The sequence below is a fragment of the Cucumis sativus genome, chromosome 3 (assembly GCF_000004075.3).
Source record: "Cucumis sativus cultivar 9930 chromosome 3, Cucumber_9930_V3, whole genome shotgun sequence".
NCBI classification, from domain to species: Eukaryota; Viridiplantae; Streptophyta; class Magnoliopsida; order Cucurbitales; family Cucurbitaceae; genus Cucumis; species Cucumis sativus.
The window spans coordinates 6480340-6503263 of NC_026657.2; the positions used below are offsets into that span (position 1 = coordinate 6480340).

General features: G+C 34.5%; 4 protein-coding genes across 5 annotated transcripts; 1 reads left to right on the forward strand and 3 right to left on the reverse strand.

Annotated features, from left to right (window-relative positions):
- Nucleotides 1-6223: 6223 nt before the first annotated feature.
- Nucleotides 6224-11168, forward strand: LOC101217788. Of its 2 annotated transcripts, none has more exons than XM_004133714.3 (5): nucleotides 6224-6741; nucleotides 6834-7241; nucleotides 8029-8121; nucleotides 10322-10461; nucleotides 10639-11168. In XM_004133714.3, exons 1-5 carry the CDS (start codon nucleotides 6244-6246, stop codon nucleotides 11063-11065), a joined length of 1566 nt encoding a protein of 521 aa, XP_004133762.2. In that variant the 5' UTR covers nucleotides 6224-6243; the 3' UTR covers nucleotides 11066-11168. The 2 variants fall into 2 exon arrangements, with proteins under 2 accessions (XP_004133762.2, XP_031737957.1); XM_031882097.1 differs by having other exon boundaries at nucleotides 6600-6741; nucleotides 6875-7241.
- Nucleotides 11169-11350: 182 nt separating this feature from the next.
- LOC101218026 (protein mago nashi homolog) lies at nucleotides 11351-13303 on the reverse strand. The gene is made up of 3 exons (XM_004133716.3): nucleotides 13003-13303; nucleotides 11747-11923; nucleotides 11351-11655 (listed from the first exon to the last, which is right to left on the reverse strand). The coding sequence occupies exons 1-3, from the start codon at nucleotides 13222-13224 to the stop codon at nucleotides 11596-11598; spliced, it is 459 nt and encodes a 152-aa protein (XP_004133764.1). The 5' UTR covers nucleotides 13225-13303; the 3' UTR covers nucleotides 11351-11595.
- Nucleotides 13304-14768: 1465 nt separating this feature from the next.
- On the reverse strand, nucleotides 14769-15938 carry LOC101218428 (uclacyanin-2). Its single transcript, XM_004133717.3, has 3 exons — nucleotides 15781-15938; nucleotides 15466-15651; nucleotides 14769-15327 (listed from the first exon to the last, which is right to left on the reverse strand). Exons 2-3 carry the CDS (start codon nucleotides 15620-15622, stop codon nucleotides 14969-14971), a joined length of 516 nt encoding a protein of 171 aa, XP_004133765.1. The 5' UTR covers nucleotides 15623-15651; nucleotides 15781-15938; the 3' UTR covers nucleotides 14769-14968.
- Nucleotides 15939-18101: 2163 nt separating this feature from the next.
- On the reverse strand, nucleotides 18102-21253 carry LOC101221035 (probable L-gulonolactone oxidase 6). Its single transcript, XM_004134232.3, has 4 exons — nucleotides 20260-21253; nucleotides 19357-19612; nucleotides 19131-19232; nucleotides 18102-19035 (listed from the first exon to the last, which is right to left on the reverse strand). Exons 1-4 carry the CDS (start codon nucleotides 20962-20964, stop codon nucleotides 18311-18313), a joined length of 1788 nt encoding a protein of 595 aa, XP_004134280.1. The 5' UTR covers nucleotides 20965-21253; the 3' UTR covers nucleotides 18102-18310.
- Nucleotides 21254-22924: the final 1671 nt, after the last annotated feature.

Below are 22924 nucleotides of genomic sequence, written 5' to 3' on the forward strand. Positions count from 1 at the left end.
TGGAATGAAGATTCACACACATATTATATATATATATATATAAGAAAATATAGGGCCGGAAATGTTGGAATAGTTTTGCAACTTTGCATTGAAAAAGATAGGGCCGGGTAGGAGAGAAGAAAAAAAAAGGTGTAGTGGCTTGAAGTAGGATGTGGACGTTTTCGTAAAAGGCACTGAGAAAGGCATCGTCACATCTAAGACTCAGTGGGTCACCATCCAATGAATCCGCAGTATCAAATATGAATTCCTCAATATTTCAAACCCAGCTTTCCGACCCTCTCCACTCTCCATTCTCCTCTACCTCTTACCCATCCTATTCATTTTTTCTTCTTTTTTATCATCAACCTCTCCATACTTTTAATATCTCACACAACCAAACGCATGTATTCTACCAAACCAGAGTACTAAACAAGTATACATAATCATTTAGCGCTAAACATAAGTAGTTACAAAAAAATATACTAGGTAGAGAGAATGAGAAATTGAAAACACACGAAACTTCAAAGCTTTGCATATAACATCATGTGTAGGGGACTTTAGAAATATCAATAGCACCATCAACTAATATATTAATTACCCTTCAAGCAATTCGACTCGGTCAAGATGCTTGATATTTGCAATGCAAAAATGCCCTCAAATCCAAAACAAATTTTCATACCTTAAGAAGTTCCACCCCTAGACACAATACAATGAGAAACAAACTTGAGGCCAACTAATTGACTATATTCCAATTTGTCACAAAACACCCACACTAATGTATTCCAAGCAACATGGATGTTCATCTTCTTAAATGTAGCCAAAGGAGACTACTATCTTTTCAAAGGTGAGAAAATCACCCATTTGTCTTTTCTATTAGATCTAACGTGTCATTTTGATGAGCCTTGAAAATGTGTGCAAAGTCAAAAATTGAGTGTGAGTTTGTTGTATTTCAAATCGCATCTTGTTCTTAGCTTTCTAAATCTTTCACACGACTTTATCCAAATTATTTCAAAGTAAGCACACGCTAAAAAGGTGAATGTCAACCGTCACAATATAGTTCTATTAAGGCCTATGATTCCGGATCACATCAACAATAATTGAGATGAATCTATAATCAGACAATCCCACGTGATACATTACAGCTTGCACTGAAATCTAAAATCTCTCTATGTTGATTGAAAGCTTCTACTTTATCCATCACCCATCTAATTATACTTTCCACCTTGATTTTCACTAAATGTCATTCAATAATTCTGTTGTTTTTCTATTCTATGCACAGTACATTCAAATTTTTACAGTTTCCAGAAAAATATACTTTACTGCCATAAGTATAATGAAATATTCTCTCATTTACAAAATTCTTATTATACTCTCCTAAATTACCATTTTCTAACTTGTCCTTAAATAATTAATCAAATCACCTACACCAACACTTACCTCACTTTTCTGGATTACATGAACATATTGGGCACTGCCTCCTTATACATACATACATATAGAAAAGAAACAATTAATATATAGATATTTTTTTGTTTTCAGAAAAAAAAATTATATATCTTTCCTAATTCTTAGGAAATAGAAATTGACCAACCAAAAAGTTGGGGTCTAAGAATAACATATATATCTTTAGGGGTGAGAAATAATATCTATAAAATATATATATCTAAAGTATTGTGTCGTGATCAGTACCACACACATGAATTGGTAGCTGTAAAAATATCAACAAGTTAATTAAGGGAGATATAATATCTAAAAAAAAAGAGGGTACAAAGTGCAAAAACTGGGAACACAGATATTGTTTTGGTAACGAAATGCAATCTTGAATATTTGTTTTCATTTCCTACAAATTTGTAGCTACTTCTGTAGATCACTTCAATATATTTTTCAATAATTTTCAATGGATGTAGTATTCAAGTTTCTTTCTTTCGTCTCCCCACTTTTTGATTCGGTCCATATCAATTCATCTAAAACTATCTATACAAATATATACATTATTTTGATTCATGAGGAAGTTTGAGATATCAGACAACAAAAGATGTCAAACCTTTTAACCCCCATTTATTTGTATTACTTTATATATATATACATATATATAAGGACCCACTTTTAATTTGCCTTTCCTAAGGTACGTTATTCCACCTACTTCAACACACACAACACAATTCATTCCATGGCTCCTTTTTAATTATTGAACCAATCTCTATATTGTTGTCTTGGATGCCTGATATTTCCTATACTATTTTGCTTCATCTAAACATGCCAAAATCCTATAATATACCGACAAAATAAATTTACTATTTCAAAAATGTTTTCAAAATCAAATTAAATAACAACTATTATAAATTTTAAAAAATTTTAAAATTGCATTAACCCCAAAATTTGAGGTTTTTCCCAATTAAATTGTTGTTTTATCTATTTTTTTACCAATGGTTTGATTTAAAATCAAGTCTAAACTAAAAGAAATAATTCTTGTTTTGAAAATTTGCTAAAAATTCAACTATTTCCTTCCAGAAAAATGTAAATTATTTAAATAAATAAAGAATAAATAGACTCCGTTTTCAAAAACTAAAAGCAAAAAAAACTTAAATACAACGTTGTGAATTGAGATATATATATATATATAGACAAAAGCCAAATTGCTTGTTTAAGACTGAAAAATTTTCAAATGGGTAAAAGATTACATAATATGATGATTTTAGATCGAATAGGTATGAAAATAATGTGAAGTAGAAACAAAATGTTATCACATATTTTTACCTCACTCTGCACCTTAATAGTAATAGCCGTGTGGTAGTATTCAATTAATATTGTAACTCATCACTCATAAAAATGAAAGAAAAGTCTCCATACATTGCTTTTCCCTTTCATATGTGTTATGAAAGCAGTACACAATCCATGGACTGCAATATAATTATAATTTTCCATTTTAGATGCTAATATTTTTTTTAGTACATATGGGATGGGCGAAAATTTTGAATAAGGTCTTTAACCAACTATTTATATTTTTCAAATCCTTGTTTACAATAGCATATAATTTTTCACTCAAACAGAAATGATTTACACTCTAAATACAAGCTATTATAATTTAAACTACTATTATAATAACCAATTCAATGTTTCAAACACCTCCTATAACTCACTAATATACATGTGTATACATTTAAAATGTGTATATATGTGCATGTATGTATATATATAGGTGTAACACACAGATACAGAGAGTGTAATAATGTGATGTACGAGACAGAGAAAATAAGGTGTACCAGTTGATGCCATATTTATAAAGGCAATGATTGGCTGGCCTTGGATATTGTACTGCTTCCTTACACACTATACACTAGTATACACTAAGGAAATGGAACCCTTTTTTGGGTGTTTAATAATATATCTTTTAAATGTATACATATATATATATTTACACTGTGGAATAATGTGACTTCATTTCATTCTCTTCCCTTGCTTAACAGTGTATCTCTTTCCCTCTTTAGGCATATAACAAGATTTTTCTTCCTTTTTTTTTTTTTTTTTTTAATTTCCATGCAATTATATATGTTTATTCTTTATAGAAAGAAAAAAAGTTCAATTAACTTTTCAGTGGGTAGTTTTATTTCACATGGAGGGGAATTGTAATTATTCAATTTATGAGGTGCAATATAGAAAGTCTTGAAGAAAGAAGCCTTGTGTTATTTCATTAAGGGCATACTGGAGACAAAGATTAGGCATTGAGAAAATGTTGAAGTTTGGATTTGAAGAAAGATAAACTAAACTAGCTTGGGATTCACATGGCTTTTTAATTTTTAAACAGTGTTTACAGTTTTAGGATCTATATTGGTTGTGACATTGCACACAAACTCAAACTCAGCATACCCAATGATACCCAAGTTGAGAAATTTTTCATGTTTAACATCTCAAAAATATTAAACAGCAAGGATTTAAGAAGAAGCAAACTCCACGTGGAAATATTAATCAATTAATTAATAGGAGCTGATAAATGCATGAAATTTCCTTTTGTGCAAAATTTGAGAGGAGGTTCTTCACAAGGCTCATGTTGTGCAGTTCAAAAATAAGTAAAATTTTTGTTGTTGGCAATGGGAAGACCCCACCCAGAGACCTTCTCTTTCTCATGTGTTAATAACCCCATGCATCTTCTCATCTACATTCCACACTACAACTATGGATTTTTCCACTTGTTTTACACAATGTTACTCCCTTTTTCTTCATGTGCACTTCACGTGTTTGCAAATATGTTCTTTCCTTTTTTTTTAAAAGCCAATATGTCCTAATTTGGAAATTACTTATAAACACTAACCTACCTGTTTTTTTACCTTTAGCAGATTATTTTCTAAGAGACTACACCACACACACACACACACATATATATATATATATATCAATTTATATTTCTATCACTGACCATATATATACATGAAAAGTTTTCAAATGTTATAAAGTTTACCGATACATGACTACCTAGTGAATAATTCTCTCTCCTTAGGAGAGGAATTCTTTCTTAATTTGGAAAGAGTATCAAATTTTTAACAATGATATTGGACCTCTCATCTTGTCAAAACTCATTTGGCTTTTATTACTTGTTAACTTGAGCGAGTTTTAGTTGGGCACAATGATTATACATATGATTTCACAAGTTATACGCACAAGAAATTGAGATACCATGTTATATATATTATCGTAGCATTGGTTGCTACACATGCTGAAATTGACTTGCACTATTGTCTACATGTGAACAACAATTTTTTCTTTTAGAAAAAGGATGGAATGTTTGTAAAGGAGAAAAGGGCAAAGTGACGTCCTCTAGACTTGGAGTGCTCTGTATTGAACCAATTGGAGCTTGAGTTGGCATACAATAATCATTTTTAATGACTCCTCTATTATGGCTATTGGTCCCTCTATTTGCGGTGGGAAAAACGGACTTCTTTTTTGTATTCATATCTTATTAACATTCACTTTTATTATTACTTTGGATGCGTTTTGGACCTACTTAATTTCAATTCAATTTTATTAATTAATGACTACGATTATCCAAGCGAGGAAAGAATATTCAGAAGGAAAAGAATGCTTAACAACTACTCCTTCACATCTTATATAGCTGAAGAAAGCAGTGGATGAGCTTCGTGTGTTTGACAAAGTGGTTGGGTCAGTCTTCTTTTCGTTTTGCTCTTGAATTCATAATAGAGTTAGCTTATTTTATAGCTTATTACAGTGCTAGTTCTGTAGAAAAAATGGTTGTGTCTACCAAATTTGAAAGATATTGGGAGAAGTTGGGTTATGGATGTTATTTTCGGTGACTTCTAGTTTTATTTGTCCTCTTGAGTTGGACTTTATTAATTTTAAGAAAAGAATAGAGGAATGAGTTGGGAGTTGTAATGTCCTTAATTCTTCCATAGGAATATCCAATTGGGTAATGTATGATTGACGTCAAAACATTTGTCACATAATCACTTTATTGACCATCTACTAGTAATGGTGCGGCCCATTTTAGAATTGAACTGGAAGATGGATGGAACGTGGGGAAACCCTAAATTATTTGGGCCAGTTTATTTTAGAATTGAGCTGAAGCCCTATGGAATGGGGAAAAGTCCAAACTATGTGTCCCGGCCCATTTTAGAATTGAACTGAAAGATGGATGGAATGTAGGAAAAGCCTAAACTATTTGGGCCAGTTAATTAGAGAATTGAGCTGAAGCCCTATAGAATAGGGAAAAGTCCAAACTATGTGTCCCGGCCCATTTTAGAATTGAACTGAAAGATGGATGGAATGTGGGAAAAGCCTAAACTATTTGGGCCAGTTAATTTTAGAATTGAGCTGAAGCCCGATAGAATGGGGAAAAGTCCAAACTGTGTCCCGGCCCATTTTAAAATTGAACTGAAAGATGGATGGAATGTCGGAAAAGCCTAAACTATTTGGGCCAGTTAATTTTAGAATTGAGCTAAAGCCCTATAGAATGGGGAAAAGTCCAAACTATGTGTCCCGGCCCATTTTAGAATTGAACTAAAAGATGGATAAAATGTAGGAAAAGCCTAAACTATTTGGGCCAGTTAGTTATAGAATTGAGCTGAAGCCCTGTAGAATGGGGAAAAGTCCAAACTGTGTCCGGGCCCATTTTAAAATTGAACTGAAAGATGGATGGAATGTGGGAAAGGCCTAAACGATTTGGGCCAGGTAGTTTTAGAATTGAGCTGAAGCCCTATGGAATGGAGAAAAGTCCAAACAACTTGGGCCAGCCCATTTTAGAATTGAGGAGGAATGTCTGAAAAGCCCAAACAAGCTTTAGGCTTCCAGTCTCCTCTTCTCCGTTGCACCGGTCACTGCTTTCTCGTCCCAAATTCAAAGAACAGAACGAACCGAACAATGCAATCGCCTTCTCTTCGTTTCCCTCCTACCAAACTTCACATCTTCCATCACTTTGTAGGACTTCACTTCACTTCCATTCCCACTAAATCCTTCTTTCCCTCTTCTCTCTTCATTTCCAATTTTCGTTCCATTCCAATACAGTCCCAAAGCAAACCCCACAACCGCAATTCAAGTCCTAAACCTAAACATGGAACTACCAGACTCAAGGGTAACAAAGAAAATGTATGGAGCCTGGATAACGAGCTCGCCAAGCCCCAAAAACAGGGGGATAGAGCAACCAGGAGGAACCCCAAAGGTAGAAGGGTCATTAAAAGGAAGAGGAATAAAGGTGGCACAATTCTGGTTTCTGGTGCTATGCTAATGGAGGTCGAAACCGTTCTTCAAACTCAGGTACTCTCTACCCTCGCTGCTTATTTGTTCACTTGATTCGGTTTCAATTTAATCTCCTACCTCATAGCGCCATGATTCTGTAATACTATCAGGAACCTGTAATTAAGCCAAATTGGAATACATTTGTTAGCAGTGTGAGTGGAATATGGAAAGGGGTGGGCGCCGTATTTTCTCCTATCACTGCAGAAATGGAGCCAATTGAAATTGGAAGCAACAATGAAAACCTATATGATTGCTATACTCTTTCTTGCGTTGACAACGAGCGGCTTTTATCTGGAGAGCAGACCAATCATATTAAAAGAAGAGTAAATTGGGTGACCTTAAATCCTTACGGGGAAACACCCCTAAACCCTGGAGATGTTTCCTCAACCTCTGAAACAATGGTAGGCAGAAGCCCGAAAAGTTACCGTTTGCCAAGTTTCGAGTCTTTTAATTTTGATAAAAGTGACGTGCTGGAAGAAGATGTTATGGGAAATGAGCCCGGCCTTGTCTTCTTTGAGGTATGGTTTCTTACCTTTGCTTGATTGATCCATAGATTATGTTTGTCAAATTGTGCTTATTAAGACATTGATGGTTATTTAAGCTTCTACACTTTTATCATCTTTTGTTGCACTTGTACTGGTTGAGAAAGTATCACAAGAGAAAACTTGGGATACTACTATCAGCATGTTTTATCGATCTCTCTTGAGTGTCGGAAGTATTTCCTCGGTTGGGTATCATCTGGTGAACATTGATCTCATTTCTAATCGGAACCAAAACACAATCTCAACTTCATTGAAAGGTAAATGGCAAAAACTTACGAGGTAGCCAAGGAAATTGGATCTTCCCCTCTTGAGATCTCACTCAGGCCCAAATATCATAACATAACAATCTCCCAAACTAATATACTCTTAATAACCTTATAACATGCCAGTACCATTAAATATCATAACATAACCACCTCCCAAACTAATTACTAATATACTCTGTCCTCGTAACACTCTTAATACCATTTCTATTAATGTCTCTGGTCTATGTTGTTCAATTTTACTTATTAATTTCATATAAACCATAGATACAAATTGTCCGTGTCAGTTTACATGCACTTTTGACTAATTCAATTTGTACCTTAATGAATGAAAGTACATGAAGTAATAACATTTTTGTAGCTTTTGGGCATTTTCGTTATCCATTTTAATCGCAATGTTTTGTCCGAATGACAAAAGTATTGGTTAACATTATTATGTCTCTATTTCTGTTCAAACTAATGCCATCATATGACGATCTCATTGGGAAAAAAAATTCCAGGATGGATCCTATTCTCGTGGTCCTGTTAACATTCCTGTGGGAGATGTTGATGATACCAATTATTACATAAATCCAACTTTGAAGTTCGAACAGGTAAGTTAAGTTTGTAAACTGCATTATTGCTACTTCATATATCTACTTGTTTTAAGATGACCTTGTCTCTTTGTTTTTTATCAAGTTCAAGGTGAGTTCTTTTTTTTTTCCCCTTTTCTTTCTCTCTTTTTGATAGAAAGCAATATGACATATTGCCCGACAGAAGATGTACAAAAAGGAGGTGAGATATTCCTAGAAAGCCAAGGTGATTATAGAAAGATTCTTTGTGCAAATATGCAATCGAACTCTATCCATAGAGTTCTGTGAGTCAACCTGTTGAAAATTCCTTTTTTTCCTTTCAAACCACAATCTTCAAACGAGAGCCACCCCTGAGAAAAGGATTCCAGCATCGCCAAAAAAGAATGTTCTGGAGATGAGTTGGAGGATGGTTCAACTGTTATTAGGAGAAGCCCATTAAAGATTGAAGCATCTATTAGCGGAAGCATATTAACAGAAGAACAATAGGAATGTACCACACTCACTATCTTTGCACAAAAACACCAGCGACTGAGACAAAGAAACTGTTGACATTCTTTTTAGCATTTGTGCAGTATATATTGATTATTAAGCATCTCCGGAACAAAAATTCAAAGGATAAATTTTACCTTCTTGTAGACTCTAGATTTCCTTATGATAATAACAATTCTTTATTGGACCATTCCTCAATCTCTAAATCATAGGAGACTTCCTTCAAAGTTTAAGATACCAGTAAGCAGAGTGCAACTGTCTAGGAGAAGAATCTTCAGAAATTACCACTCTTTAGAATCTAGGGGAAGCAAAACTGTAGCATCATGAACTGCGGTGCACTATTTCTTGTTATTTACGAACTAGAACTTGAGGCTACTATGCAATATTTACACATGGGCAGGGAGTTCATGTTTTCTCTATACGAACTGGTACACCCGTTCATGATGCTAAAATTGAGGTTATCTTGGTCAATCCGAAATTTCTCTTCTCTCTTCATGTCCTTGATTATCTCCTTTCTTTCCCTTGGCCTCTCTATCTTGTCTCCCTTCCCCCATTTTGGTTCTTTTGCCGTCCTGCAAGCTCTAGGCTGGAACTGCATGTGCTATTTTGTGGTACTGAAAAAAATAGTTATTTAAGTCAACAATGTCAAGAAAGTAGAGCAAGGATCTCTGAGATTGGAAATACATATATATGTACATATATATACAAACGTAACTTATTTAACATAACATATAGATACCTCAACAGGGTGCCTCTATATAAAAAAAAAGAACCATGCACACCCTCTACTTAGTAGTCAATAGAAGCAAACATATTCATTTGAAGATACCAGTACACCTCAGACCTTACAACCAACAATCTTCTAAAGCTCACTCACTGCCTTGTCTAAGATCCCTAACTTAGCTTGAAGGATGGATTGTCTTAAAGGGTCAGTCTAATCCTGATCCTGATATGAGGTGGACTTCTACTTAGACGGGGTCTGTGAACTACTGGTACACTCCAACTGAATGCGCTCAAGGGAAGGCAGTATCTCATAATCCTTCATCAAGTTCTTTTAGGCCATCCGCCTATTTCACACCCTATTCTTGCAAAGAAAGAACGACGACCACTACTGCTACTAGTACTAGAAAGGGTCCAAGCGAAGCTAAGCAAGTCAGTGAGGGGTTTACTGGCCGTAAAGGGCGAACGGTACAAGAAGTCTTGTTCTTGTTCTTTCCCCTTTCGGGGTTGAATGGCCTTTCTGAAAAGTCAATTTCCTGGTATTTGGATTTTATCCGACCAGTAAATAAGAAATATGCCTCGCTATTGGGAACGAAACTAAGCAACGAAGCTACAACTAAAGCAACTACTGATGCTCCTGGGAGAGCAGTTCCTATTTTCATAGACTCCTTCAAGCCCGAATACCTAGTAACTAGCCCCGTGAACCCCAGATTCCTTTGAGAGTAGTTTGTCCTCGTTGGTTCTACTTCGAATTCCAAGCTGCCCTACTTTATAGTGCATGCTTCCTTGGATGAACTGACTATGCTCTCCATTTGTATCTTCTGTCTACGATTCTATCTTGTTGGCCAGTGTCACTTTAACAAATACCCACATTTATTTTGCAAATGGCCGGATCTTTGATAGTGGATGATTGCATCTAGGGTACACTCACTAAGCTTTGCGGTAAACTTAGTACGAATTCATGTGATTTTCAATGATAGTTGGGGAGTTTGCTGATATCTGGCCATGTTAGTGTTTAGTAAAAGGCTGCCATAAAAGGCTCCGGATCGTTCATACCATTGAATTCAGTGGTGGCGGGTCTGACATACAGATACTAAGAGTTGCTGTGTATGAAGAACAGTGGGTCAGTCCCTCAAATATGTCTGACATGAGGTACCTTTTTTTTTTTCTTTTCAAAAGGGCCTGGTTTTTCTGTTTCTATTATTCATTGGATTTAACAGTTAATATTTCACTCAATTGTTTTTCAAGTGGGAGAGTAAATATTAGTTCTCCCAAAAAAATGTTTGGATTGGATAATTAGGGGATGAGAATACTTTGATTTGTAAACAGTGACGTGGAGTTCGATTTGAAGCCATTTTCTCAACGGAAGCGAACTGATCCATCAGAACTGAGTGGGTCGTGGAAGGTGTTTGAAGTAAGCGGAACTCCAATTTTTGGTGAAGAGAGCAATGCAGGTTCTTATGTGTATCTGTGTACAGAAACCTTAAAGAAAAGGAGGTTGCCAGAAAACCCAGTTTACTTTGGGGAGGAAGAAGTGATGGACATGCAGGATGTTACGATGCTGTGGCTTCCAGGTGGTGTCACTGCTTACGTTGATGTCAAAAATGATGGCATTCTCTGTATCGGAGTCGGTTGGTACTCCGACGAAGGTATCAACCTTGTTATGGAGAGGGACTATGGATCCGATGGAAACCTCAAGGAAGTAAGGTGGAAATCTGAATTAAAGAGAAGATGGCCTGACCCAATACCCCTTTGAATATTTTACTTTTTAAAAATTCAGGTGTATGTAAATAACAGAGTATACGATCTAAATCCATCCTCTTATTTCCATCAATTCCCATTCGCATTTCTATTTTATATATAAATATCGTGTACAAAAGCCAACAAAATAGAATTACCACTATCAACCGAATATTAGCCCTCTTTCCACCTTCAATACTTTAATACAACGGTTCAGGATTAATCTTTGCTCAAGGAACTCTTTTTCATTGATTTTAATTAGTTTGCTCTTTTCAAATGCCAGTTGAAATAAAATAAAATACAACAGATAACTCAGCAACATGAAGATCAATACAATTTCATATCTTCCGCACGCAAATAAAATCCAGAAGATGGAACTCCAAAAACAATAAAGATTCCAAATCTCCAATTTTGAATATTCATTCAGAAATCAAACACTGTTATACGATCGAGAATTCTCAGATACCCCAAAAAGCCTAAAAATGATTTCACAGTTTGGAGAAGTGCACATTCCTCAAATTGCACAGTAGGAATTTTGGCCGGTCTTTAAATTGGCTTGATCTTGAAGTGGAGTGAAATGAGAGAGAAGACAAAGCATTTCAGATCCTACAGCCAAAGAAAAGCATATATGACCCATGCGTAGAATCTGGAAATAGATATGGCTTAAAAGTAATCTACATGGAAGACTAAGCCTTACCTGAACAAGATAATAGAATATCCGCAATCCTTCAGGATCCTTGCTGCTCTGCACATCGACAAGAGATCCAATCTTAGACGTGGTGAAGGAGATATGCTCATTTCCCATCACAATCTCAAGCTCCTGTCGTCCAACCCGATCTGGTTCTGGCCAATTATTATCATCTTCCTTCATAATCTGAACAGATGCAACAGTAACCTCATTATTTGGGACTCTATTAGATGATATAAAAACGAAGCATTTCAAGAGAATTGATTAACAGACTAACTCCGAGAACACTTCACATGCATTATCTCAAAACAAAATCTCAAAAAACTTGAAACGCAACATCTTCCTCCATAATCGAAAAGGTGCCATTTTCTTAAGACTGTAAGGAAGAAAATAGTAGAAGTTCGAAATCCAAATAGTAAAACAATCTCGTCTTCTTTTGCATGGCTTAAGAAAAGAGGGTGATATATCGGATCTATGAGAAAGATCATTCAATAACAGCATATGGAGACCCAAAAAATTCAATGACCCCGGTGTGGTAAAATTCTTTTGAAATATGATTTTGAGATGAGCTTGAGGCTCTTTTTAACTACAGTGCACGGCGTGGTGCGTTTCCCAGTCACTTCATTATTGCTGGTTGGAGTCGCAAGATATCTTCAAGTGAAAATCACATACAAGATATAAGTTTTTTTATGACCTTCTTTGATTGATCTCCCTCTGTCAATTGTGTTCTCATTTGGTCAAACAAAAGGGATCCAATTTCATCTTTCAAAAGTTAAGATATTGTCTCACACTACTTCGGATCATCTTCGATTCAACACGTTCCATAAATTTTGAAGTCTTATTGATATGCGTACTGGTCTTTCTTTAAGTTACAACTAATAACGAAGCTTAAATTGAACTCTGTCGAAGAGTGTCAAAACTATTTCGTCCCCCGGACATCAAAAAATGGTGAACTTTGATCTTATGTCTATGATGTTCAATTTTACTTATTACTTTCAAATTTTGTTGCAAACCGAAAGAAATACCCGTTTCCCACGATGAAGAATTATTTGTAACTAGTTTAATAAATGGAAATGCTGGAAGAAAGGGTTTTACTCCGATGACCTAATTTGGAGAAGATTGATGTTGATAGCCCCAGTTATTTGAAATAATGAAAGGTGACCATCTGTCCCTCGCACCATGAAGTTGAAGAAAACCCTAAAAATGGCGATATAAAGGAAACCCTAAAGACATAAAGGAAGGGACAGAGAAGTTAAGATCCTGACCTCGCTATCGGAGATGATTCGACGGCATTCCCGAAGGACAGCAGGGGTGAGGTAGACTTCCTTGCGAATCATGGTATCGTTCTTGTAGTTGGAGTTGTTAGCATAGCGAAGCTTTCCATCGGGTCGAAATTCGAACTCCAAGAACTCGTGTCCAAATTTCCCTTTGTGCCCCACATAATATCTCAAGTAAAACTCTCCGTTCTCCAAATCCTCCGCCGCCATGGCTACCGCCTTCAAGCTTCGTCTTTCTTCCTCTCCCTCCACCTCTGCGACTCAAATTTTGGAAAATCGGGGGAGAAGCCAACGATTTAAAGAAGTCAGTTCCGAATGGGCCCTTGAGTTGCTGCTGTTGTTGGCCCACCAGTTCACTTATTTCTTGGGCTTTTTTATTGGGCTTTGCTCCTAGCGTTACCACCTTAGTACTGCTCATTGTTATATTTTGGAAAATTGTAATGGAGGTGTGTTTTAGCAATTAAAGATATAACAAAAACAATCGCTTATAGACTTGTATTGCTGATAGACTCCATATGATATATAGCTGATAAACCAATATTTACAACATGGTCTATCGGATAGAATTTGACAAATTTTACTATATTTACAATTTTTTTAAAATTGTGATATATACTTAATTAATTTAAATTTAATTACTAAATTTGCAACTACCCTTATATTTACCCTTCTCTAAACACAAATTTCATTTTTCATTTGAGAATTATAACAATTATTAATAATAGAAATTAACTGATTCATATTCTAAATATTATCACAAGAATCTATAGAATAGATTTTGTAATATTTATATATTTTTTTAAAATGTTGCTATAAATTTTATTACTATTTTTAAAGTTTGTGCTCGATATAATTATGTTTTTTTAAAAAAAATTATCAAATACTACACTTTTTGGTTTGACCATGGAAATAAAACAGCTAAAAATAAATTTTAATTACCAGTATAGCCCCTATCTTTTTCTTTAGAATATTACTGTTTCAAATCTTTTTTATTCAAGTTTTGTTGTATTCTAATAATCATCGCATTTTCTGTTTGTTACATGTTTACTGTAATAAAATGGTTCATACCTTAAATACAATCTAATATAATTCACACACTAACTTAATCAAATCAATGCTCAGAATGCCATGTAAAAGCACACCAATAATAAGTTTATAGTAAACAAATTTGAAAATATTGCATTAAGTTTAAGTTCCACAATTGTTTAATTTCCATGCTTTCCCTTTCATGAGATTATATTTTCAAAAGTAATCTGCTTGTTTCAATTCTAACGAGAATTTGAATATCTCAACGAGCATATAGGTGAATTATCACCCAACTATATCAAATATTTTTTATCCATTTTCAGGTTAACCCAAATCTAATTTTACTTCTTCTAGACTTTTTAATGCAAAAGACATTTTAGATTAGTTGTTTCGAAACTCGTTCTTTATCGCTCAATTCTTTAATTATACTCACAAAAATGGAACATTTTTTAAAGTATATGTTAGCATAAAGTGTTTTAACTTGTTCGACCACCACATCTTTTGGATAGATGTTCTGTATATATGATTAATTACCATACATTTTTCTGTATAAATTTGAAATAATCTAAGATATTTCAGTTGCTAATTTGGAGAAGAAATTGAATGTTATTGGTGAAGGAGTTTGTGTTGTGCGTGATCTAAAGGAGGGAAAAGATGAGTTGTGTGAAACGGTGGAAATCATTCGATTCGTCCAGTCTCTGTATATATGAGATGATTAACAAGAAGGATAGCAGAAAGAAAAGGGGGTTTTAATAATTCAATTTCAATAATAGAGAACTCACAAATGGATCCCATTACACATATGGGCGGCTGGATAAAAAAGCAAGAGAGGAAGCCAAGGAAATACAAAAGAGGAAAAGCAAATTATTCAATCAATAAATAGAAAATAGATAGAAAGCACTGCATCTTTCCAGGCTGGTTCACGCTCTCATAACGCAAACAGGGTGGCAACTGAAGCTCCAAAGATGAAGTGGTTGAGAGTGAAGAAAGCAGAGGGGGCGGCTGCGCTTGGAGATGGAGGCGGTTGAGTGCCGGTGGGTGGTGGGTTTGCGGTTGGGGTTGGGGTTGGGTTTTGGGTGGAATTGGCAGCAAGAACATTGACTTGAAGCTTCATGCCGGAGGCACAGTGGCCGATAGTGGAACAAATGAAGTACCTTGGCCCTACCGCTGACAGAGGAATGGACGTGGTTCCGCCTGTGTGGGATTTGATAACCGAGCTGGAGGAGCATGCCGTGTAGTCCGCTTCTTTCACCTCGTCCACTGAGTGACTGCCACCATAATTAAACACTGCATTCCATTTTTAATTTGTAGTAAGAAAAAGAAAAAAAAAACACTTAGAACGAATATATACTTCTTTTATTTTTCATATTGTAATTAAAGTTAAAAACTTGGTATTGTAAAAGAAAGGTAATTAAAAAATTGTACCTAGTGCGTCGCCAACATTAAACTTCTGTCCTGCAGCCCAGGTGTCGTAATCAACCCCCTGACTCCACCCTGAGTTCCCCCCAACGATGATATCTGCTCCATAAACTGCCCGAACCGCTATCAAAACAACAAATACAGCAGCCGCTTTCATTGCCATTTCTGCAAAACTACAATTCTTGATCTTAACTGCAACACATAAATAAGTTTTTAATCCTCTATTCTAAAATGAATTCAGAATACAATCTTCGATAGATGAAAGAAAATTCTAAACTTTCTGTTTTGTATTTTTGGAAAGGGATTCAGCTGAGTTGTTACCTGAGAGAAGGATAGAAAAGATATGAAAGCAATTGTTTGAGTAATTAAAGTGGGCTGGTTGGTTATATAGAATGTTTGTGTTTAGTTATGAAAAAGGGAGGAAGCGTCCAGGGTGAGGTCCACCCACTTAGGTATCTTATTACCGGACCCCCTTCATTTTAAAAATATTGTTTTCATTCTCCACATTCCACTTCCAGCTCGCTTCGTCAATAAAGTCTGTATCCCCTTTCTAGTTTGTAAAAATAATTTATATTATAAGAATAACATAAGGGGATATCATCATTTGAATTTTGAGGTGGCATATATGTGTTCTAACTTGGACTTTTCTTCATAATCTACCTAATGCCATACATTGTCATTGCCATCAGATCACTTCATCAGGATCACATTGATAACCTAACCTCTCCCATTATCCTTATCTTCTAATTCCTATAGCCCGGCATGGTGGCGCTTTATATTTAAAAATAAAGGCACATATAATTATGGGATTACAAATTAGAGCCGACCCTAATTGGTCAGTGCACGCCCAGCATCGGACATCACATTAGCCACCGGGTCAAACTTTCCTTTTCTTTCAAAATTAATATTTGCTTTTGGAATTGGTACATACTGCTCTAGAAGCTGCCTTCTTATTATTCTTTGTTCAACCTCTTTTCTTTCCTCATGCCTCTCACCTAACACATGGATAATATACATATATATGTAAAAGGATTAGGTGGAACATAATTCCACACACCTTTTTCCTGCCTTTTCAAATTTCAGCGAAAAAAAAAGGTGAAAGGGTTAGTTGATTAGCTTACATAATATTAAGCAAAAGCATCTTTAAAGCGCCTACCCTATGGTTGACCATGAGGAATTTGGTTTTGAGAGATTAGATATATAGATATATATTAGACTTCAATTTGAAGTTGTATAAAATGGATACATGTATTATAATGTCAATATTGTGTAACCAAACTTTGTTGAATGATTAGGCTTTAAAATGTTTAAAATGAAGCTATATTTGAACTCAACAAACCATCAATTCACAACTACTCTATTTTTTAAACAATATTTTATCAAATGTACCCAACCAATACACATATGGTCATCAATATCATCCTTCTATTCTGTGTATTAGTTGAGATTGATTACTGTGCATGTATACAGTTAAAGTAGTGGGTATACACATCCAATTCAACCAACCCATTTCCACAACATACAAAGTTTGGAAAGTTCTAAAAAATAAATAAATTATAAAACTATATTCTTCTAATTCTACTAAGGAATTCCTATTATTATTCTCTATTCTAGTCGGCTTTTAGCCAAGTCTTTCCCCTCCATTCACCAATCACCTTTGACATTTACCAATCCATCCATAGATTAATCAATTTGTTTTCCATTCACCAACCAACAAATGGAGTTATCCATGCTGAAGTCTTCCATTTGTTGGGCTCCTCAAAGGTTGTGGGCTTTGATTTTATTAATAGAAAGTGTAATAAAGTGGCCCATGAATTGGTTAATTTTGCTTTTAAATTTTCATAAGGTTTCATTTTTTAAACCTAATATATTATTATTTGAGAGCTTTAAAATCATTAAGACATGATTTTTTTTTTAAATCACACTTCATATAACAAGTGGAGGAATATGTTGCTCTAGCAAATAAGATAAAAGAATTGGATCAAGGTCTAAGTGAAATCTTGTAGTACTCTAGCTAGCATAGCATCCAAAACTTTATCATAAAGCCTTAGACAAGAGTGAGTCATGAGGAATATCTAAGAGATTTTCTTACTTTTGTCCTCTTATTACAACTTCATCGTTTTTTAATTCTTCTGGGTCTTTTCACAAATTCTTTACGGGACAATTGCATTGATTTCCTAATTGTTTATAGATAGTTTATATACATTTTATTAAACACTTAGTTTAGTCATCTTTGATCTTATTTTACTTTTCTTTTTTATATACAAATGTTGTAAATCTAACCGAAACAATATGTTTAGAGATGTAGGGAATATAATGTAGATAAATTATACAATTGTGTTTTGATCAAAAATTTGATTTTATAAATCTAATTTGGAAGAACATTTTGCATGCTTTTAGATTTTAGGATTTTGTAATTTGTTTAATTTCGTATATACGTGTGTGCATCTTGAAATAAACCATAATTATTTTTTAATATTTTCGTTATTGAGAATGTATGTTGTGGCTCACTTTCTCTTTTCTTTCATGGCCTCCTAAATTTTTATTTTTAAAAGAAATAAAATTTATTTGACATTAAAATTTTAATGATTGGACCATTTGAATGAGATAGACAAAGCTGGATTAGGTTTAAATATTGTCTATGCATGGCAAATAAATATATATTTAAATTTATTATTATATTACTACTAATTACATATCAATTTGATACATATGTAGTCTAGCTAGGCTACACTTTACCTAAACAAACATGCACTGGGTATCTTTTTTCATCATGACTCATTGCCATGTATGAGTGTGTATATATATATAAAAATATATATAAATATCACAAAGTTAGGTAGTTAATTAATTAAGTATGATTGGGTGATTGTAAATAAGAACAAACCCTAGCATCCTTGTAAATTTTGCCAGCCCTACAAAAGTAGCCCTTACTTGGGGCACAATGAGTATGTTTTGAGCATATGCAAAGTCCTTCCAACGCACAACCATCTTTGTATATATTCACCGTTCCTTCTACTCCAAGGATTTGATCTGTCCACTCATTTGAAAACAACCTATGGGGATCATATTCCTTCATAATCTTCAAAAACTTTTCTATATTTCTGTATTTGTGAAATACTTGATGAAATGCCACGTTCCTGTTCTTTCCCCAATGGGGAATGCCTCCATATTTGAACACTGCCATTTGCTCCACCTCTTCTATCACGTCCTCGAAAAGCCTTGGACTCATTGGGTCTTTGCTTCTGTAATATGTTAAGTCAAACTCAACGCTATCTTGTTGCTTCCCTAAGTAGGCGGTGGAGGCTGTAACATATCGCATGAGGATGCCATTGTAGAGCTCAAGACCACAGAATGCCATTGGTTCCAACTCAGCAAGTTTCTGGACATCTTCGATGAAACTTTTGACCACTGTCAACTCAATGCTAACGGATGTTTCATAGAAGAACTCTCCTTTGATCGAAGGATCCCAAGGGCATGCCGTTATTCTAAAATCATTGAGGCTGTCTAGGCAACTTCCAGAGGACTGAAGTCGATTGTTATACCCGATCACTGGATATTTCAGAAATGTGATGCCTACAATATTTATATAAGACATATATATATTATACATTTTGTTTAATATAACTAACTAAAACCACAAAATTAAATTTAAGGATGATGATCGTTACCATTGTTGGTTAATCCGTAAGCCAACAGTGAAAGAGTGGACGTGATTAGGTTTCCACTTAAACACTTGGCAGCTGCATCACGCCTTGATTCTTGCTCCTCCTCTAATATAATGAATGAATTAATTATTAGTCCATGTTATAATATTTTCAGAGGTGATTAATTAATTGGCCGGCGAACCAAAAAAAATTTGACTCAATTAATAATTGAAGTGTAAATAATATTAACCTGAGGCCCGAAGAAGTGCCAATTCTACTGAAAGCGTGGGGCGAAATGGGATAAAGTCATAGAGGCCATTACCGGAGGTATTGGACGGAACGCGGGTGTCTATCCGATACACAACTTTTCGTTGGCTTGGATACCAACTCATATCTCCAAATTCATAGCTTTTCCCAAACCTAATTACTTCATCCCCCAAATCCTTGTCATCCCTTTTCAAATATGTGATGGATCGCTTGAACATAGGTTGTAATTTCAGAGTTACCTACACACGTATTTCCTCATTTCAATCATACCAATGTGCCATATTAATTCCTTTTTTTGTCTTCCTATATTTATTTTTATTTATCTTTCTAAGTTGAATGTATAACGATATGCCATATTAATCACTTTGCTTCTCTTTATTTTCATTTATGTATGTAAGTTGAATATACTTTGTGCACGAATGGATACTCGTTTATATTATTTAGCTACTTATATAGTCAATACTTTATTTTTAATAAAATAAAGATGATGATTATTTTATTTTATAAAAATAGATATTTTTAACGATAATGTCTATTGAAAATTGATATGGAGGATGACCATCGTTGTAATAATACATTCACACATGACAATTCTCATCTAACATCTATGCTGACATTATAGCTTAATTTTATAATAGTGTCTATTTGATATTCCTTTAATTACTATGTATTTTAATTTCTCATCAAAACAAAACAAGTTTAACAACTCTGTATCGTCCCACATATTCCTTTACTCAACATCATTATTTCAACAATGCATAAAAGAAGAAGAAAAAAAACCCCAGCAATTACTCTTTTTAAATTTATATACTTATTTTATACGCCCTCACAGCAAGTAACATGGCAAGATTTTAACTAGTAATATAAAATGCAGATGCATGCTGACCTGTGTAATAACTCCAAGAACTCCCAAAGAAACTTTGGCAGCGTTGAGATGGTTTTGGTCATCAGGTAGAATGGTCCGTTGTTTGGCGTACCCATCTTCAGGACCACCAGGACTGACCATTTGAACGGCCACAACGTAGTCGTGGACTGCGCTGCCTTTGCCCCATAGTGAGCTCCCATGTGCCCCGGTGCTTAGGAGTCCTCCGATGGTGAGCCCCCACCAGTAAGGAGTACTAGGCAGAGCCAGCCCAGCCGTCGCAGCATCCTCTATGATCTGCCTCAGCGTGGCTCCCCCTTCCACGCTTATGCTCATTCCCTCAACGTCCACTTTTACAGTCCTGTTCAAGTACTTTGTGCTTATAACCACCCCCTCCTCCCCCTCCGGACATGCCAGCTTCGGAATGCTGTGAGAGAACCGAGTCCCCACCTTCATTTTCCTCAAGCCTCTCGTCGCCGCTGCCACTGCCAACATCACCTCCGCCTCTGTGGTTGGGTATATCACCTCCGCCACACGGCAGATGCTTCGGTCCGGAAACGAACCGTAGAAATTTGTGATGGTACAATTGGCGTATTTATTTGGGGATACGGATACGCATTTGATGGGATCCCCCGGTGGACTGCATTCAGAAACAAGAACAAGAAACATGAAAACCACCGAGCTCGGGCAGGAGACAACGCAATAAGACCGCCACGACCACCGACGCATAGTGTAGGACTTAAGTTTTCTAAGCTTCAGGACACCCCCTTCTCTTACCAACGAAAAGTAGTTTATTTACTAAAGTTTCTGGGATCCATTAATATCCCCCAAACTTCTCTCTTGCCCAAACCAGCCTATACAAAATTTAAATCAAGATGATTGTGTTTTCTGTTAGTTTTTTAATATAATATTTGATATTAAAGGAAGATGGGAATATGATTGCATTTTGGTTCGTTGCTTCTACTCAAAATAACAAATGAATGAATACCTAACTTCCCAGTAGAGTCAGCTAAAGTGTTGTAAGAGGACACAGTAGTGCGTCCTCATTTCAAAATAATGCCCAAATCTATCCTATATCTCAACTTTCCCACGCCTACGTATATACAACATTTTTTCTGATTCACACACCTTATTTTTAAATATAATCTCTATTATAAACATTTGAAAATGGAATTCATCTCTAATGCAACTACGTTTAAAATATGTCAGATTTAGTTTATAGAAATGGCTATTTAATTTGATGGACAAAATTAGGAAAAAAAATCGATGTGATGACTGATAAGATGTTCTTCTAATCAATTTTTAATTTGATATAAAATGCTTTCTTTTATATAATATTATTTTTTACTGATGTATTATGAGTCTCTTTTTTATTCCTTTCTAGTTATCATATTTTAGCACTGAGTTTTTCTTTTCTATTTTTGCTATATTTTGTTATTGGTGCTTGTGTTTCGTGGGATCGTATAATTAGAGCATGTGATTGGGTTAGAAAAATAGATGTAGATGTAGCCTAACTAGCTATGCAATTAATATATATATATATGAGTTGTTTCGTGTCGAAGTTGTAATCCATTATCATCATTTACTTTACTCCACCAAAACTTTTAATGTGAAGATGGCCTTCACCTAGCTCATTTACATCTTTTTTTAAAAACAAAGAAAAAATAAAGAACAATTCAATGTAATAAAGAACAATTCAATGGATATAAAAAAATTGTCAGCATATACCTAAATCAAATCAAAATGGAGGAAGGAATGACCTAAGAAACAAAATATGGTTTTTTCTTGACTACTTGTTTTTCATCTTTCCTTCACACAAAAATAAGATTAAAACTTAGTTTTTAAAAAATAACTTCTAGTTTTATTTTTGTATAAGGGAAAGAGAAGAAAACAAGACTAGATGGATGCATCACAATGCACTCAATTTTTTTTCTTAATTTTATTGTTTATTATGTATTAAATTCTCTACTATAAATAATTAAAAGTTTGTCTATTCAATATATACTTAAACAATAACCCCTCTCTTTGTCTTACATCAATGGATCTTCTCCATTGAAGATCCCCTATATGGACAACACACTTCGAGTTTAATGAGCGTAATTCTAGTTGTTTTGTTTGGAAGAAAATGATTTGTTTAAAATAAAGCAACCAATTTTTTTCAAATATAGCAAGATTTTGATCGACGACTTGTTATATTTGTAAATCTTTTTAACATTATATAATATTTTAGTATCTTTAATAACTTAATATCGTATTGTCATGAATTTAACTTATATTAGTTGGATGTATATGTTTTTTTTTTCTCTAGAAGTTAATTTATATTGTTTTGAAATTGTTATAAAATATATAAATATATGAGATTGAATATGAATATGAATTTGTAAGTACTTGAACTTGATTTAAAAGAAGATACATGGTTGATAACCTTTTCTTTTTCCCAGTGGAATATTATATAGAATTTTGTTTAACAGAAGTGATATCAATTTGTGATAGTTGAAAAAGGAAAGAGAGTCAAGAGTCTATATATTTCAATTGACAATAAATTAAGCTATACATTAGGCAATTTAAATAGAGGTTACGCTATATGTGATTGAAAATCATTAAATATAGTTAATTGCAATTAATTAGTTAAGATGAAATGAATGTATTGGTGAGAATCTTAAAAACTCATGCTTACAAAGGCTTTTAG